At 45.4% G+C, this 17,363-nt stretch overlaps 1 protein-coding gene across 1 annotated transcript in view; it reads left to right on the forward strand.

Annotated features, from left to right (window-relative positions):
* The window catches only part of APOBEC1 (apolipoprotein B mRNA editing enzyme catalytic subunit 1), a 78,293-nt gene that overhangs the window by 35,399 nt on the left and 25,531 nt on the right, over positions 1–17,363 (forward strand). The window contains exon 4 of the mRNA XM_069201938.1: positions 15,506–15,621. Within this exon, the coding sequence (XP_069058039.1) occupies positions 15,506–15,621 (116 nt within the window). The remainder of the gene's footprint in view (positions 1–15,505; positions 15,622–17,363) is intronic.

A 17,363-nucleotide genomic window follows, 5' to 3' on the forward strand; every position in this document is an offset into this window, starting at 1 on the left:
GCAACATCCAGATGCAGACATGCCAACAGTCACTACCACCTCTGTGACCCCCACCTCCTCGTCTCCCTCCTCCCTCCCTGTGACGTCTACACTCACACCTTCATGCACCCCACCATCAGCCAGTGTTTCCATCACCAGCACACCCTCCAGTACAGTCCGCACACGTGCAGTCACCACCCCCACTGCCATATACACGTCCCCTGTGTCCTCTCCCAGTGTGTCTGTCACCCCCTCTTCCACACCACACAAACGCAGGCAGCCACCCACCCAACAGCCATCCACCTCACAACAGCCTCCAGCTCCTGCACCCAAAGACAGCAAACTTGACTCACCTACAACCACATCCTCTTCCTCCACTCCCATACCCACTGCTCCTACCACTCTCCATTGTCCCAAGAAACTTTTCCTCTCTACTATTAACCTCTTTCCTGAACCTGTGCCCCCCCCTCCATCTCGTAGAATTAAAAAGAGCACCTCAGCCACCACCAGCCCTGCAGCACCCTTGACAAAGGTGCAGGGGTTTTGGAGTCCCCCAGCTCACAGGTCCGGATCCTCGCCCAGCAGCAAGGGGACAAGCAGCCCACCCCCTGGGAAGAGGAGCAGAAGGCGGAAGGGCCGGCGCAGGAGCCCTGTGTCACCATCCCCCAATGACACTACCCAGCCACAGTCACCAGCCACAGCTCAAAAGGGAGGAAAGGGCCACAGACCCTCAGTCAAGGAGGGCAAGGGCAGCAGGGCGGAGAAGTCAGGCAGCAGGCCCGCTGCCCAGGGAGGACACAGTCCCGCTGCCCAGGGAGGACCCGTCACAGCTGCCCAGGAGGACCCCACCTCCACCATTGCCGCTGCCCAGGGAGGACCCAGCCCAGCTGCCCAGGAGGGCCCCACCACCACCGTTGCCGCTGCCCAGGGAGGACCCAGCCCAGCTGCCCAGGAGGGCCCCACAACCCACAGCCCAGGTGGGCATTGAAGGAGCCCCATCCCCGCTGCCCAGGAGGGCACCACCAGCCAATGGGCAGATGGCCATAGAACGATCGCCGTCTCAAGCACCGCTGAACTGGGCCCGCCGTCTCAAGCACCGCTGAACTGGGCCCTGCCGTCTCCAGCACCGCTCCGCTGGGGACCACCGTCTCAAGCACCGCTGAACTGGGACCCGCCGTCTCCAGCACCGCTCCGCTGGGGACCGCCGTCTCAAGCACCGCTGAACTGGGCCCTTCAAGTCAAGAACCGCTGAACTGGGCCCTGCCGTCTCAAGCACCGCTGAACTGGGCCCTTCAAGTCAAGTACCGCTGAACTGGGCCCCGCCGTCTCAAGCACCGCTGAATTGGGCCCTGCCGTCTCCAGCACCGCTCCGCTGGGGACCGCCGTCTCAAGCACCGCTGAACTGGGCCCTTCAAGTCAAGAACCGCTGAACTGGGCCCCGCCGTCTCAAGCACCGCTGAACTGGGCCCCGCCGTCTCAAGCACCGCTGAACTAGGCAAGCACCGCTGCACTGGGCAAGCACCGCTGCACTGGGCAAGCACTGCTGAACTGGGCAAGAACCGCTGAACTGGGCAAGCACCGCTGCACTGGGCAAGCACCGCTGAACTGGGCCCTTCAAGTCAAGCACCGCTGGCCCTTTGGCAGACGTGGCAGGGCAGGACCTGTCTCGGGCAGGGCTGCAGGATGTACTCTGGGCACCATGCCTCCTCCAGTACCTGTTGAGTCTGTTATGGACTGTTGGGACTGTGGCTTTGCACTCCCCAGGATGGCCCAGTGGGCAGGCCACCCACTGTATGGACTGTTGAGACTGTGGCTTTGCACTCCCCAGGATGGCCCAGTGGGCAGGCCACCCACTGTATGGACTGTTGAGACTGTGGCTTTGCACTCCCCAGGATGGCCCAGTGGGCAGGCCACCCACTGTATGGACTGTTGAGACTGTGGCTTTGCACTCCCCAGGATGGGACAGTGGTCATGGAGTGCCCTCGTGGATCTGGCGTTGTGTACTCAAGTGGCTGAGGTGCCCCCACTTCCCTTCCCCCTGAGGTGCCTGTCCTTTTTTCTTTCTGATGCCCCTGCAGTGTTCTCTCCGTGGAGTTCTTGTTTTGGGACTGGGCCTTGCCCATTTGCTCAGGACCCCGTGGTCCACGGACAGTCGGTGGACTACTGATAGTAGCTGTAAATATTGTGTACATAGTTTATTTATTTATTTAACAATTTGCTGACCATTTTTCAATATATCCGCCTGTTTGATATCTATTCATTTGGTCTTTGCATTATTTCGTAGGGGGGGGGGTTTGGGGGTTGTAACAGTGATCTGTTGGAATGCATTGATGTGTGTGTTGTAGTGGGTGTGGGTGGGTGGGTGTGTGGCCGTAATTTTTTCCCTCCCCTGTGTCATAGGTGCATTACTCACCAATGTCTTCCGCGCCGCCGGGCGTGCTCCTGGAAGAGGAGCAGGTATAGGAGTGCGGGAAGGACCTGTAACTCTGGTTCCATGCTGTCGGGATTCCGCATGGAGTGTGTCGAGGTGAGCGTTTTCCCGTTTGTAGTCTGTTTCCGCCGTGTTTTTATCGGCGGGGCTCCCGCCCCGGAAAAGGTGGCGGATTGGTGGGTCGTTATCGGGTAGGCGGTACATTGTCTCCTGCCGGGCTGTTGGCGGTGACCGCCAGGCTGTTGGTTTGTACCGCCGTGGCGGTCGGAGTGTTGAAGCGGCGGGCTCTGTTGGCGGTTACCGCCAGGGTCAGAATTCCATTTTTTAGACCGCCAGCCTGTCGGCGGTCTGGCCGCCGCTTTAACTCCGACCGCCAAGGTTGGAATGAGGGCCTTAGTGATTTTTGAAAGCATAAAGTCCATATTAATTTTAATTGTGCCTCTGAGGCTATTATGATATAATATTCCCAAACATTTAATTTTATCGGGTTGCCATGCCAAACCCATATCCGCAAATTCGATTTTAAGACTATATTTATTTAAAGGCCTTATTTCAGATTTATCTATATTTCGTTTATATCCTGAGACTTCTGAATATTAATGCAGTTGATCAAAAAAATATTGGAGGGAGGATTCTGGTTTGGAGATGTAAAGTAAAATATCTTCTGCACAGGCAGTACATTTAACATGAACATCCTTTTAATGAATACCAGAGAAGTTGTCGTAGTGTTTGAATCTATAAACAAAAGGTTCCAGCGCTAATATGAAGAGCAATGGGGATAAGGGGCATCTCTGCTGTGTATTTCTATTTAGAGAGAAGAAGGATGATTGAATTCCATTGACTAATACAGAAGAAAATGGAGAACAGTATAATAATGATATTAATTTGATAAATCCTGCGCCAAACCATGCCAATGTAAAGCCTGAATTATAAATTTCCAGTTGACTCTGTCAAATGCTTTTTCAACATCTAAAGCTATTTCTGCTAAAGAATGTTTGAGTTTGAGGGCCTTTCTGAGAATATTTAGGAAAACGCCCAAATTATCTACTATATTCCTGCATTTGACAAAACCAGATAGTTCGACCTCAATCAAACCAGGTATAAAATAATTTAATCTAATGGCGAGTGCCTTTGCAAAGATTTTACAGTCTGTATTTATTCGAGACATGGGGTGATAATTTTACATTGGGATCAATCTCTATCTTTTTTAAGGATGACACAAATTATTGCTTCTGTGAAGCTACCAGTTGAATTATTAACTGAGATGAAATAATTAATTTGTTTAAATAATGTAGGAAATATTAGGTTTGAAAGCTGGAGGTAGAATTCTACAGTAAATCCATCAGGACCTGGTGCTTTACCAGATAGGAGACTTCTAACTGCTGTAAGTAATTCATCTATTCATAGTGGAGCATCTAAAAGAGATAAATCTATCTGAGAGTGTTTGCACATTGAAGGGTGAGATAAATAATTACGTGTTAAGCATGGGAAGGTGTAGATTGTGAGTTGTAAAGATTTTTATAAAATTCTGGAAAAGGTTGCACAATATCTGTATCACGTAAAAGAGTATCTCCTGGTGAATTGATAATAGATTTACCAAAACTCTTCTCTTTTCTACCTAAGCTAGTTAGCTAAAAGAGTACTAGATTTATTCTTATCCCCATAACAGCATGCATTAATTTTTAAAAGATTCCCGCATGCCTTTTCTGTTGTAACTTTATTAAATTGAATCTTAGCTACAACTAGCTCTTGAAGGTCCATTTTATGTTTTTTTGGAAGTATGAAATTTATGTTCCAGTGCTTTGATATTAGTTAAAATGGAAGCTGATTCTTTTTCCGTAATTTTCCGTTTGTTGGAAACGTAATTAATAATGAAACCTCTGAAGGCAGCCTTAAAAGCATTCCAAACAAATTGAAAGGAAGTTTCACCTATTTCATTGTTGTCAAAGTATTTAATGATAAATTCTTTAAATGCGTATATGAATGTTTTATCCGAAAGCAAAGAATTATTAAACCTCCATCTAGATTCATGAGAAGAGTTCTTGGGAATATGGGGGTTATTATGAGTTTGGTGGACTCAGGACCACCATATTGGAAGTGGTGGTTGTTATCGCCAACAGGCTGGCGGAGAAGATGCCAAATTATGGCCATGGTGGTATTCGCAACAAAATACACCCAAAACACAGCCGGCACCGCCACTGCGGTCAGACCGCCATGGTCGACGGTAGCCACCTGCAGGCTGGCGGAGCCCATTTTTCCTTCGGATATAATATAAGTCTGTACACCACCAAGGTTTCCACCTCAGTCCCTCCACCACGGAAACCCTGGTGGAAACCAACATTATAAATGGAGACACTCACCTTCAGGAAGCCATACCCGTCCAGAGCTGTAATGAAACCAGAACTATACATCTTACTACTGCTCCTGCTTGCCCAATGACTCCAGAACCAGTGACAACGACAGCAACCATGAGTACACACACTTACCTGTCACTGTTGCAAAATGTCAAAGTTCCTACACACGCACAATATACCAATCGGGAACGGGTGGCGAGGGCAACACACACACGTTACCTCACACTGACACGCACACTCACAGACAGCCACATACACACCCGCACATACATAGTACACACACAATGGCCATCACACAGACACACACATGCCAAAAACACACACCACCCCAGATACACAGAGCCGGAACAGTCACACACAACAACACACAACACACCTTCACCAGAACAGCAACACCACCAAAGTACAGTGAAGCACCCACAATACACCCCACCACTTGACTAATCATACAGACAACATAATATAACAACAACAGAGAACAAACACACACATTCACACATCCAAACAATGAGGCATACGTCATGCCCTGCAAACACACCTCACAACCAATCACCACACACACTCACGTAGACGGTACAACCACACTAAGGCACACTACACTGAAAAAAACACATGTAAATACAAACACCATATTTACCAACACAAAAACATGTCCCCAACATACACATGTCCATCACACAATATACACCAATCACTGGAGGACAAATGCTATGCACCCAACCACACATGCTGCCCAGACACAACTGGTAGCACAACCACCACTCAGACAAAACTTACTCACACACCAACAAAATCAGCCAAGACCAAAACTGCCCTAAGAAAATAAGAGCAGGACAAAGATGTAACCTTTGAACCAACAACTGGCTGGCCAAGATATATATAAATAATTATAAATATATAAACGACAAAATATACAAAGAGTAAGGCCATAGGCCAGTCCAAATAGCCAAGTGCAACCTGCACATATGGCAATTATAAGTGCCCAAACTTGACTCCTGACTTCCATGTAACTTCTACAGGTAGGGGCATCAAGGGGGTAGAAAGGCGCCCCAAGGATTAGGGAGAGGGCTCGAAGGAGGGAGTTTGGGCTTACGGTCGGGAGGGGGACTTCTTGGCTTGGCTTTGGTGGGTTGTTTAGGTTGACGCTTAGGGGAGGGTTGGAAACTCTTAGGAGGGGTAGACTTCTTGGTGGGGAGGTGCATGGGTACTTGCAGGGGGGCAGGGTAGGTGGTGGAGGTGGAAGGGCTGGACTTGGAGAGGGACACAGAGCATTTTGGGGGTCACACAGGGTTCAAGAGGAGTAGGGAAAAGGTTCAACTCCTAGAGGAAAAACTTTTTAGACACACAGGGATGATCAAGGCAAAAGGTTTGGGTGTAGAGGGAGATGGAGTTGTTGTCTGAGGTGGTTTGGTGGATGTGTTGGGTACATGTGTGTGCGAGGTATGATTGTGGGTATTGGGTGTCTGTTAGGTGGATGAGTGTGGTCATTTATGTTTTTTGGGAGAAGGGGTGGAGGTGCTGGGAGATGCTGTGGTGGATAGGTGACTGTCTGTTGGGTAGCGACTGCAAGCATGGTGGATGTGCTGCATGTAGGCGTGTCTGTGGTTGTGGTGGCTCAGGATGTGGTGACTGGGGTGGATGTCTGAAGGTCTGCTGTCACAATGTCTGTGGGTAAGATAGGTGTAGTGGCTGTATCAGTGTATGTTGGTGTGGTGACTGCAGGAGTATCAGGTGTTGTGTATGTGATGCTGGGGGTGTTGTGGTTGTCAGTATAGGAAGTGACTGTTGATGTGTCTGCAGGTGGATGTTGCTTGTGTGCATGCCAGTGATGGGTCTTGTGGTGCTTCTGTTTGTCAGCGCTACCCTTGGATGTTGAGGTGGATGCATGCTTGCTGGTTGTGTACTTTGGCTGGGTCGGGGAGAGGGGTTTGGGAATGGAAAGAGGAAGGGGGGACGGAAAACAAAGGGTGACTGGCTGCCATCAGTGTGGAGGCCTGAGCCTGAAAGGATCTTTGTAGGTCAGCCAGTGCACCGTGAATGCCCTCCAGGGGCACAATACTCTGCTGGACTTGAGTTACCAGTTCCTGAATGGCATTCACGATGGTTGACTGACCCACAGAGATGGACCTCAGGAGGTCAATAGCTTCCTCACTGAGGGCTGCAGGGCTGACAGGGACAAGGGCAGGGGCAGAGGTGCCTGTGGCAAAGGAGACTCACACCCTCTTGGGTGAGTGGACACAGACAACTGGGTGGGGAGCTACAGGACGGGTGGCAGTGGTAAGGGGGTGGTGAACAAAGATAGTGCTGTGGTAATCCAGATTGGTCTGCCACCACCAGGGATTGTCCACTGGAGGAGGATTCCAAAGATGATGTGCTGGATCCAGTCCCCCCGTGGCACTCTCCTCTCCCTCCGGGCCACTGGGCTCCTCGCTGTAGGTGGTATCAGCACACCGGGTCCCGTGGCCAGCAGCATCCCCCCTCACCTGTGCGCCGTCTCCTTCACCTGCCGATGCTGATACACAGAGAGAGAGAGGGAGGGAAAGAGAGATAGGAAGAGAGAGGGTCATCACATTCTTCACAAACACACATTACAACATACACAACTGTAGGTATACATCGCCTGGCTAGGTAATCCCATATAGAAAACCACAGATCCTACATCATGTCAAAACATATTACTCTTATCCACCCCTTATTGTCATCTCTCTCACCGACATCATTATCCAGGTAAGGAAGCACAATTGGAGCATTCCATCATATCACCTGTAAACCTATGTCAGCATGCTCATAGTGCTCTGGTATTCATTGTCAGTAGCCAATGGTAATTGCGGACAGACGAGAGATGTGCGCCTGACAGATACCTGTTTAAATGAGCTTCGTTTCAGTGGGGTGGTACCTTGATAGTTTATCCTCCATTTAAGTGGGGTGGTAAATGCTTAGTCCTTTTCTTTTACCTGGGGGGTTGAGGAGGAGGTAAAATAGTGTATGACTTGTCAAGTGAAGTTTGTGGCACATGTATGAAGGTTGATTCATGGCCTCTTGCTTCACAATGGGTGTCGTACTTTGTGATGGCCATGGGTCCTAACTGTGTTTGTGTTCTAACCTTGCTGTCCAAGGTTCATGTAGCTGTATACTGACATAGGTGACTGACAATCCTACAGGTATGGGGCCTATGTTAGTGTATGTACTGGGTTCATCTGTCATGTTCTTCCTGTGTTCAGTGGGATATGTGAATTCGTAGCGATGGTATGGGTATGTGAATAGCCTCTACCTGGTGATATAGGGGACCTATCTGTTTGCCTCTGCTTTGTAGGTAGTTTCCCATGAGCCTGACTTCTATAACCTGTATATGTGCATAGTATGACACCATGGATTACATCCTGATCTTACTCTCTGTCATGTTCTATTTGAATATTGGAATACTGACTATATAATTGTGTTGACTTGGCCTTCAACCTCTCTGACCTCTGTCCTGTGACATTTCTGTTGTAATGTGTCTCCTGCTGAGAGAGCTTCGATCTTATGACCATTAAACTGGATGTTCGATAAAGGGGGGCATGACCAGACCACAGTTGGCAAGCATGGCGTTTGTACATATATTATTAAGGACACATACACAGTAACTGGGTTTAAGTGTGATTTATTGTGCATATCAGTAACAATTACAGTGCATAAATGAAAATTATAGTGATGAGTGAAGTCATGGTTGATGTACCATGGGAAAATGGAATTTGGTTTCTGAACAGTCAGCAGGGTGTCTATGGCACACAAGGGTGACAAATCAGGATAGGTTCACTTCCTGGCAGTGGGTTTGGTCTTTGCATCTGCTCCAGCTGGATGTGTGGGTGGATGTCCACGATTGCGGGGAGGAGGTTCTTCAGCTACAGAGGGAGTGGTGTCTGAGGCATGAGGTTCCCCTGGCAGGGGCTCCATTCCACTAGCTGCCGCAGATGTAGAAGGGGCAGATGTAACCTTCCTAGTGAAAGGGGCCTGATGCTGTGTGGAGAAAGTCATCAGGGTGCTATTGATGTCCCTCAGCACCCCTGAATGGTAGCCATGTGGGCATTTTGTGCCTGCCACTGCTGCATGACTTCCTGACAGTGTGCCCACTCCCAGTGGTTGCAGCTCCATCATTGTAAGGGGTGTCAAGGCTAGACTCAGGTACCTGTACTGTGTGGCACACATTAGATTGGACAGTCCTTAGGAACAGGTTTGGGGGTTGATGGTTACCTGTGATGTGGATGCGACAGGGGTGGGAGGGGTTGAGGCGGGCAGGGTGAGGCTGAGAGTCGTGGACTGACCAGGTGACCCAGATGGACCAGGTTGTTCGTCAGTGTCCAGACATCTAAAGTTGTTGTCCCCACTGGGGCCTTCATCCTGAGGGGGAATGACAGTCTCAAGTATCCTCTCCATGGTGGCAATGGCAAGGTTACCTGTGGAGGGAGTGAGACACAGAGTTCAGGTTAGAATGTGTGTTTGGTTGCTTATTTGCGAGATGCAGACAGTGGCTTTACATGATTCCCTGCAATTACATTGATAGATGCTGCACAGCATACCTTGGTTGTACATACAACTCTGTGACTTGTTTTCCTTAATCCATGTTGTGAGCTGTCATACTAATTGGGTACATGTTTTTGTGCAGATGCAATCTGATTATATCTGATATATGACATGACTGTTCAGCTCTGTTACCTAGTGAATAGTCAGGCTTGCTTGTTATCTCACATTAGAACTACACAATGCACCATGGTGTCTATTGGGTACACTGTATGTGAGTATGCAGGGGAAATTGTCCTATATCTATATGTTGTGCATGTGCATGGAGTCTGCCATCTTACTTTCCAAACCAGGCCTGTCTATTTCTGGTTTGGGATCTTTGATCTATGGCCATTGGTAATGGTCACTGAGCTATAGCTTTGGTTGCTATTGTGTGTGCAATTGCAATGCTGCCATTGCCATGTACTGGTTCTCAGTAGAACTATCTAGTTGGTGTTGCCATTGCCAAGGACTGTGAGGGTAGTTGGGCTGAGTGGAGTGGTAGCATGAAAGAAAGGGGCATTAGGTGATTAGGTAAGAGGAGTAGTGGCACCATTAGTTAATTAGGGAAGATTTGGGTGGTGTGGAAGCACGCAGGCCTAGTCAATAGTGTGCCATGCTTTTTGTGGGGTACTTACCAGACTCCTGTCCCCCAGGTATTCCAGTCAGGCCCTCAGGATGCAGTATGTCCATGATGTTCTCCTCCCATGATGTGAACTGTGGGGGAGGAGATGGGGGCCTACCGCCAGTCTTCTGCACGGCTCTCTTGTGCCTGCATGCCATGGAATGGACCTTTCCCCATAAGTTGTTCCACCTCTTCCTAATGTTGACCCTTGGGCATGGATGACTGCCTAACGAATTGACCCTGTCGACTATCCTTTGCCACAACTCTATTTTCCTGGCAATCAGTGTTTGTTGGACCTGTGCTCCAAACAGTTGTGGCTCTACCTTGACAATCTCATCCCCCATGACCCTCAACTCATTATTTGTGAAACGTGGGTGGTTTTGTGTGGACATGGTAGTGGTTGTGTACACAGTATGTGGGGGTGTTGTGAGTGTAATGGTGCAGTGTTGGGTAATTGATGAGGTGTGGGTCCTGCGTTGTAAGTGGGAGACGGTTGAGGCAGATTGTGTGTGCTAGTGATGGATGTATTGTGATAGTTGTGCTGATTTGGGTTGTGTGCTGAGTGAGATGTGTATGTGTACTTATAGTGTAAGAGTGCTATGTCTATATTTCAGGTATGTCAGGTGCGTGGATGTGTGTCAGGTGTAGGGTATTCAAAATATTCAATGTGGTGTTGTGTACTGAGTGATGTGAGTTGAGACCACCGCGGTTCACACCGCCAATGGTTTTCTGCCATGGAAGAACCACTGTGGTGATTTGTGGCTTGTAATATGGTGGGTGGAATTTTGTTGGGCTGAGGGTGCTGGTGGTGGGACCGCCTCTTTTCTGTCCTCCAGTGTCCCGATGGTTTCAAATTTTTGGCTGTTTTTTGGCAGTCTTCACAGTGTGAGTCGTAATACAGAGGTCGGATTATCGCCAACATGGCAGTCTTTTGGGGGCCGCCACTGCGGTGGTCTTGCCAAAAGACCGCCAAAGTCAAAATGAGGCTACATATCTGTAGAGACTGGGGCATGATCTAAGATTAAGATGAAACCATTTCTGAATGTAAAATGGATTGTATAAGATTTTTACTAAGAAAAATATAACATAATCTAGTTTGGGATCTGTGGGGATTAGAATAGAAAATGTATTCTTGAAGTGAAGGGTGTGCTAATCTCCAGGAATATGAAAGAGCATTATGTTTAATTGTATGTTTAAAGGCTTTATGTGGTTCGTTAGAAATAAATTTAGTTGTAGAATGTCAGTCTGGAGAGGGATCGAGAAGAGTATTAAAGTCTCTCTCCAAAAAATAAGTTTTCGGTATAATGTTCTACAACCTTTTAGGATACCTTTTTCCAAAAGCTAGGCTTTAGATTTGTGGGGCCATACACATTCATAATGGTACATAAAATGTCATATAGTTTAAATTGAATAATAAGTCATGGCTATCATCATCGGTTTATTGCTTTACAAAATTAATATTTAGTCTTTTGTGGCATAGGATTGCTACTCCATTTTTACTTTGAACTGATGGGGAAAATATATGTCTTCCACTCATTGCTTCTTGAGCTTGTGTAAATCTGTATATGTAATTTGAGTTTCTCAAAAACGTGCTAGATGACAATATAAACGAGAAAAATGAGAGAGCACTCTGCATTTAACTGGGTTCCTCAACCCTTCAACATTCCAAGTAGTAATTCTCAACTTTGTGTCATACAAAGTCATCCATATACATTACAGATATTTCTTAACTCCTTCAAAACAAAGATGAAATTTCGATAATTGAAAAAAATGTAGTTTAGCTTGATCTTCAAATGAATAAGGTGTTTCTTTATAAGTTACCTTAGAAATACAAGGATGAAGTAAGCCGTATCATATATTCAGAGTTTTGAGTTGTGGCTGAAACTCCAGAAAGCGTTTTCATCTGGCAGCTGTTACGTTAGCGAGATCTTGAGAGAAGAAGGCCTGGGCCCTCATTACAACCCTGTGGTCCGAAGACCGCAAGGGCCGCGATCTCACTGCCGACGGGCCGGCGACGATTACTGCCACAATACGAGTGTGGCGGTTTGGCCTCTGCCAAACTGCCACATCTCCCCTGGTACTGCCGGGGCGGTAGGACAGTCAGGCCGTAGGACAGCACCTCTGGGCTGGCTGTCCACTGAAGACTGCTGGCGCTATTATGAGTCGCCTTTCCTCCAGTGTTTCTGCAGCAGTAGCACCTCTGCGAAAACCGGGGCGGAAAGGCTGCTGGTGAGAGGAAATTCCTTTCCTGACGCTGGCAGACAATTCCTCCAACCCCCTCTTCGATTCATTGACCCTGCCACAGCCCCTTCCGTGACTGCACCCCCTCCCCCACCCCCTCTTTCATGACAGCATTATCCTCCCCCACCTCCCTTTCATGACAGCACCCCTCTCCCCCTACCCCACCCTCCCGGCATACATGCACACACACCCACATGCACCCCGCATACAGACATTCTCCAACACGCATAATACACTCATTCACTCGCACCAACAGACATGCATTCACACAAACATACTAACATGCACTCACTTCAACAATCATACCTGCATACAAACATGCATACACACACATGCACACTTACATTCACACACGCATACACACTTACATTCACACACACAGACATACACCCACTGACACACGCACACACAACACCCGCCACCCTACTACCCTCCCTCCCCTGTTGGACGATCGACTTACTTGTCCGGCAAGGAGGTCGTTTGCCAGGGAACGGGACTTGGCACTTCCACTACCGGCAGCGCCCCGCATTCAGGAGTCCTTTTGTCAAGGCGGTGACAGCTGTGGAACCGCCTCTGCACCACCAACCGCCAGCACGACTGCTGATGGATTTCAGCTCAAATTGTGGTGGAAATCCTTCAGTACTCATAATATGGCAGTCTTTTGGCACCCGCGGCTTCGGCAGTCTTCGGTAAAGACCGCCAAAGTCAAAATAATGATCAGACCATTGTTGAATTTTTGTGTTTTTAGCTGCCACAAGAGTCCACATTAAATCTGTATGCTGAAGAAATGGAATAGTGATGCCCCTTGGCTTGATATTATTGTCACTTGCAGATGGTTTTGGACCCTGACGATGTGCTCATTGGATTTTGAATGGGCCATGATCTGGACAATAGAAGTTAGTATCCTTTGTAAAAAAGAGATCATATTTTATCCTTCTGAGTACTCTGAGATACCATGTAAACAAAGATTATTTCTTCTATTCCTGTTACACAAATCCTTAGTGACCCGCCTGAAAAGTTTGATTTCCTTAGTGAGAATGGGCACATTTAGAATGAGTTGTTCGAGATCGGTAATCCTTTATTCTGTTGCAGTTATATGCTGGTTATGAGAATATAATTTATCTTCAATTTGTAGAAGGGAGGCGTTAGTTTCTAGCACAGAGTTTTTCACGGCTCTAAGCTCCTCCATAACAGTGTCCAGAGTGACAAGTGAAGGTGGCTTTTTGAGATGATTCTGTGCCTTTTTTATGTCATTTAACTTTGGTAGAAAGTTTCTTAGGGGTTGCGCCAGATGATGAGGACAAGCAACCCTTTCCTATGTCACTTGTGCCTTCCATTAGATTTGACAAACACTTAGGAGCTAAATTTGACTTTTGAATCTTGGAACAGGGAATAAGCTTAGAATAGGAGGAAATCAAAGATTTTTTATCCTTTCACTTTGGCGGTTTGCCCATGTAGTAAAATAAATCAAAATTGATTTATCGAGAGGAGCCAAAGTACATTTTTGTCTTCAAACATGAAAAACGATAAGAGAACAATTGCTGTTGTAAAAAAATAACAATAATAACATGAAGCATTTAGAAATGATTGTCTTACTCGTAGACCTTGTAGACATGAATTTGAAGACCAGCAGACAAACTGTATTTCACCTCAGGAATTATTACAGAAAATGGCAGGTAGTTATGAACACATCACATTCTTGAGCCAGTATAGAAAAAATTTAACAAAATAAAACATGCCATGTGAAGGTTGTTACGTTCCAAAGCTGAAATCTTCACTCAAAACATCACTAAATATAGAAAAAATGCTTCGTCTTAATAGAAGTCACCGATGTCGACTTGGAGGCTGAAGGTCTGGCGGCCATCTTGAAAGGCCCTCCCAACGTGCTCCTTCGGTTTGTCATCTGAGATAAATATTGTGCTTTCATTTAGAAGACCATACACAGGCAGCTAATTTACACCATATAGTCATACTGACTATGTACGACATAGATGCCTCTTACGAGCTGCACAGTACTGGTAGGGCGCAAATTGCACACAAAATTAATGTTTCCATGCAATAACCCTACCAGTACTATACAAATTTGAGTTAATTCCCGAGAATGGGGAGACACTGTGCCGACCTAATTGTGCCTGATTGAATTCCGCATGGTTTTCCTGTTCTAGTGGAATTAATGGTCACATTTACCACCTGCTCTGAGCAGGTGTTAAACGTGAGCCTGGGGAGGGCCTGGCATTATATGCCCCTCTTGCTGGAAAACATTTTCGAGAATGGACGGTACTCAGGCTTGCCTGTTTTTACAGCCGAATTGTCATGTGATTTTACCAGTCAGGATTACCAATTGTAAAATCCAGTCTGGGGTTCACAGTCCAACAAATACTGGGTGTGGGAGCACCAAGCCAATCGTGATCAGCCTGAGCGGTATCCAGGCAAAGTGTACAGCTCCTCCTTATTTGTAATATTTTAAACTCCATTTGGGGACAAAGGGTGGTTTTGTGCCTGGGTTTCCAAATTGGAGTAAGGAGACCCATGGAAGTCATTTAGAGGTCACCAGGGGTCGGAGCTGCACCCTCTGGCTTGACCTTTGTGACCCCTGGCAATGCCTTTGCGACCCATGGCCTCGGAGGTGTCAAATTCAGTGCCAGTGGCAGCTCGTCCTTATCCATGTCAGTTGGGGATACACTCTTTTTGTTTTCTGTCAATTTTTTATTATACTAATAGTGAATAACAATACATTCTTCACTATTAGTGAAAAAATGGAGTATAGTTTGCTGGCATATGTCCTTCCATGGCAGCTGAGGAAAGTAAAACATGCATTTAAATGTTAGTTGTGTGCATGCTTGCGGGTGAGAGTGTGTTTATGTGAGAGAGAGTATATGTAATTGTGAATTTGTACTGTGATGAATTAGTAAATCTATTCTTGAACAAAAATAACTAGAGTTGTATTGCATGTGTTGTGAAAAAATCACATCTGTGATGCACCCAGTGATTAGTACAATGATTCCTAAATGTTCTCAATATAAGTGTAAAGGATTCAAAAATATGCTCTATTTGCCTTGCGTCACGTCTTCTGACTCTATCAGTCTTGCATATATTTGTTCTCTCTCTCTCCTGCGCCCTACACGCTTCCCCCTCCTTCTTGGTCTCTCTCTCTCTCAATATCTTACTTCAGATCCACCTCTCTACCTTCCTGTCTCCCTCCTTTCCATTATTACATGCCTGGCCCCTCTTTGGCCCTGCCACATGTATCTCAGTTTCCCTTTATTTTTTGCTGTGTTCCCAGTCACAAAGTACACAAACATGTAAAGCATCTGCACAATGCTTTCTGTCTCCCCTCAGATTACAGATATTGCTGGAGGACGTTTGTGAATTATCAACAGAGGGATTTCATGCTGTGGCCATACACCACCTTTATGATGCTCTACTTCATACATCACCTTCTTGTAATCCTGGAGGTGGGTATTCACTTCAAAATAATGCATGGACTTTAAAAAAAAAGAACATACTTGAAGGGAGTACACGGTCATTGCAATGAGGGAAAATTAATAATAATAACAATACTACTACCACTAATAACAATAATAATAATCATAATAATTATAATAATAACAATACTACTACTAATGAAAAAAATAACAATAATAATCATAATATTCATAAAAATGACAATACTACTACCACGACTGCTAATTATGATAAAAATAATAATAATAATCATAATAATGATAATAATAAAAAATACTACTAGGACTACTACTTACAGCAAAAAAAAAAAGAACAATAATAATAATACTAGTACAAATAATCATAATAATGATAATAACAATACTACTACTACTAATCAAAATAACAATAATATTAATAATAATACTAGTACTAATAATCATAATAATTATGATAATGACAATACTACTACTACTACTCACAATTATAATAATAATACTAAAACCAATACTGATAATCTTTACAATGATAACAGTACTACTACTACGAATAATAATTATAATAACAATAACAATAATAATAACAATATGGATAATAATAACAATATCAGTAATAATGATAATAATAACAATACTACTACTACTACTACTAATAATAATAAAAATAATAATACCAACAATAATAATAGTAACAGTAATAATAACAACAATATTGATAATAATAATGATAATAACACCAACACTAATAATAATAATAATAATAATAATAATAATAATAATAGTAATAATAAACCTGTTTAGCTAATAAAGTGGTCGTAGTCAAGCCTCAAATATATGCACCTCACCTACTCGGAACCACCAGAAATGAACACCAAACCAGTTTACTCCAGATTGTATTTCATTGTCTAGCAATTTAATTATATAGCGCTTACTACCTCTGACGAGGCGTTGAAATGCTTTATGGCAGGTGGCACATGTCACCTTTGCCCAACGTTAGTGGTCAATCAACTGGTTATTAATTATTGCTGCACATTCTTTGTTTATTAGGTTAGGCTTGTGCTCTGAGGGATGTGAGGAATTCCCTCCATTTTCAGGGGATGACGTATCACGTTATTATGAGTTGGGAGGAATTATTTGATTGGGTCACTATACTTGGAAAAGGGTGGAGGAGGTTAACATTGTGAGACAGCAAGGAGAGCTTGAACAGAATAAGACATTGTGATTTATGTGAGACAGATGAGCAGACAGGTTAGATTGGTTTGGTTGTGCAGGAACGGTTACCCTCAAGGAAAGTTTATGCTTTGAAAGTAGTGGTATAGTTAGCTCACTAAGGGCTTAAGAACCCCTAGTGCCTCCGTGCAGTACATTAGCATAATTTTTTTATGCTAATGTTGCCCAATGAGGCCGAAATCGCTGTGCCATATTTACAAAGCGGCGTAATGAATGCATTTTGCCACTTTTGTAACCCCTTGCGCCATATTATTCCTACGTCAGGCATATTGTATGAAAGGGGGCATTCACCGGTTAGGGATGCTGGAAAAATGGTGCAAAGAAATCTAAGAGATTTCTTTGCATCACTTTTTCTGACATTTTTAACACCTGCTTAGAGCCTATGTTCAGTTGAGGGTTAGTGCCAAAATGTTAGCACTAACCCTGAATAGTACATCAATAGCATCAGGAATTCTGATACTATATATACACTGTATTTTAAATACGGAGCACACATGGTGGTGGGAGGAGGGCGCAAGGGGGTG

The sequence above is a fragment of the Pleurodeles waltl genome, chromosome 7 (assembly GCF_031143425.1).
Source record: "Pleurodeles waltl isolate 20211129_DDA chromosome 7, aPleWal1.hap1.20221129, whole genome shotgun sequence".
In the NCBI taxonomy this organism is placed as follows: domain Eukaryota; kingdom Metazoa; phylum Chordata; class Amphibia; order Caudata; family Salamandridae; genus Pleurodeles; species Pleurodeles waltl.